The following is a 2,731-nucleotide window of genomic DNA, read 5'->3' on the forward strand; positions in this document are numbered from 1 at the left end:
ACTGCCCACCACTGATTGTTTTGCTATTATTAAAGAGATTCATGTTTGTTTCTTTCCCTGACCTGCATGTACTCTGACGCACTGGTAGGGAAGATGAATATAGCCTGGGCTATCGGGGACATCTAAAACGCTTAGGCTACCGCGCGTTTCTTTAGACTTCAAGTACTTTGATTTTGGCTATTGAAGTATTCCGTAGGCTTGATTGGTCCTGGTGTAAATGTGCAAAAAGCATGTCTGAAAGCAGCTAGCCTATGAGAACACAGAAAGACAAAACACACAATACATTCAAATATAATTTCGTTTTTATCAAAAACGTTGCACCATCACACGGCACATAAAAATAGACTGCTTTACAAAAAAAATACAATGATAAACTACATAAAAACAGCAGTTTTGCAATTATTAACCAAAGCCAGATGTCACAGGTATTCTGTCTGAAAAAATGCAAATAAGAATAAAAACTGGCATCATCACGCCTCTTGACCTACTGTAATTAACAAATGGCAACGAGAGGCTGTGCTCAAAAAACAACAAATAAATAACACTAAATAAACAACGTTAACGAATGAATTTAACAAATGAATCACTTTGCAATATTGCTGTGGAGGAAGAGAATGTTGCTGATTGACTGCGGTCCCAATCCCGTGCGTCTCTCTTCCAAGATGCGCCCACAGACACTAAAGGCCCGCTCTGAAGGCGCACTGGATGCGGGGATACTAAAGATGAAACGTGCCAGCTTTGATAGCGCTGGGAAGCGCTCTTTGTTGAACTTCCACCATGGAAGCACGCTGTCTGGGTCTGGGTTATCAGAGAGCCGGGAGCTGAGATATTCAGCCATTTCATCATCGACCGGCTTTGGCACTGAAGCAACGGACGCATCGTCTTCCCAATCTGCGAATCGGTCTGTGCTTTGCTTTTTGGCTGGTGGCTCATCCACTGCTGTGACTGGGTCCAGGTGAAAGTGCATCTTGTGAATGATTTCCTTTGCGCCTTTGGATAGGATTTGATTTATAAATTAATATGTATTTTAAAAAAGACCCATGCTGTTATTCATTTATATTCTTTAATAAATCCATTGTCTTTTACCTCCGTTTCTATTTTTTCACTTATTCTAATTTGTAATTGCACTGTGTTTTCTGTGTTTATGTCTGTAATACATATAGCCTACCTTTAACCACGTCGTCTCTTTCATCTGGGGGCAACATCCGTAGCATTCGCATTTTAGGAGTCAGGAGCGTTGCAATCCTGTACATCATGTGGAGAGGTGATGCAGATGTGTCACTTCCAGACGCGAGGCACACACATTGGCGACTCCAGAGAGCAAGGACTCGAGCATTGCTGCTTGACAGTGTTCAATGAGTTTCACGGACCACGGCAGTGGAAGTGATGCGCTGGGAGTGGAGTTGTCGGACTCTAAGTCATTAGTAGCTTCCTTGAATAACTTAAGGAACGCAACTGTTTTTAAAGTGTTTGCACTGATCTGCGTAATTCTTTCATATTGGTTATTTTTCAGCAGTAATGTGCAGATCTCCTCATGCTGTTGCAGTATGGAATCCAGCATTTCATAATTTGAATTCCATCTTGTCTCGATGGATTGCTTGAGGGATTTCTTCAAGCTGTTTTGCAGACCTGAATGTTTAAAATATTTCACCAGTTTTTTTGCACTGGTCAACAGTTCAGACAGCTCAGTGCTTTCAGCCAACACGTCTGGTGCAAATGCACTTGATAGGGTGATGTTCAGGATGTGCGCGTTGCAGTTCAGCCTGGTGTATCCACGCAGGGCAGCGACTATGTTGGCTCCACGGTCAGTGACAAACACAACACGGCCAGATAGAAGTGACGCATCTATTCCAAATTCACAGAGTTTCTGGAATAGCAGGCTCCTGATATTCTCCCCTGTCTTTGATACACCACTCTCAAAGGGAGCCCCGAATAACACCCTGGAAACTAGGTCGAAGTTGTTGTTTGTATAATGGATGGTGCCGGATATGAATGAAGTTTTGTGATAATCCTCCGTCCATATATCTGTTGTGATGGCACATCCATATGTTTCAATGATAGGCTTTATCTCCGCTGCCACTGACGCCTGCAGTACTTGGACTCGCCCCTTGACATGTCTGGATACAGTGGTTGGATGAGGTAAAACATGTTTAACATCAAATTTGCCATATTTAGCAGCGACATCAACAAAGTGTTGCGATATATCAACAAAGCCTTTCCCAGCGACAAAGTCATATGGCCTTATGTCTAGACAGCACACTTCCACACATTTCTCTATAGTTTCTTGTTTGATGTGTGTAGGGAGTTGTTTATTATCCTTGAAAACCATTTGTCACACTGAACGAATTCCAGTTCCTTTCCATCTTTATCACAAACTATTGAGAAATTTCTCCAAATGTCAGTCTTGCCTTGTTTAGATTTTGTGCTGTAAATACCACGTTTGAGGTTCTTTTCAACATCATTTGTTGACAATGACATCATGTCGCTAGGCTACCTCCCGATCCCGCAGTGTTTTTTTTAGCCGCCCATTCCCGCCCGCAGCAAAGTTCAAACCGCCCGCTCCCGCGAGATTTGTGTTGGGTCCCAATCCCAATGCAGCCCTCTAATATAATAGCCTTTTCTGTAGTCGAAAAGCTGCAAATTAGTGCTGCACTTTGTAACGTGTTACATTGTGGCTTTTTTATTGTTTTTTTTTTTTTTTTTTTTTTTTCCATTTTCGTATGATTAAACA

The 2,731-nt window shown here is 42.1% G+C and overlaps 1 protein-coding gene across 1 annotated transcript; it reads right to left on the bottom strand.

The window, feature by feature from the left end:
• Positions 1 to 353: 353 nt before the first annotated feature.
• Positions 354 to 1,372, bottom strand: LOC127158697 (uncharacterized). Its single transcript, XM_051101725.1, has 2 exons — positions 1,169 to 1,372; positions 354 to 990 (listed from the first exon to the last, which is right to left on the bottom strand). The coding sequence occupies exons 1-2, from the start codon at positions 1,254 to 1,256 to the stop codon at positions 584 to 586; spliced, it is 495 nt and encodes a 164-aa protein (XP_050957682.1). The 5' UTR covers positions 1,257 to 1,372; the 3' UTR covers positions 354 to 583.
• Between the last annotated feature and the right edge of the window lie 1,359 nt (positions 1,373 to 2,731).

This window comes from Labeo rohita, unplaced genomic scaffold, assembly GCF_022985175.1.
Source record: "Labeo rohita strain BAU-BD-2019 unplaced genomic scaffold, IGBB_LRoh.1.0 scaffold_165, whole genome shotgun sequence".
Taxonomy (NCBI): Eukaryota; Metazoa; Chordata; class Actinopteri; order Cypriniformes; family Cyprinidae; genus Labeo; species Labeo rohita.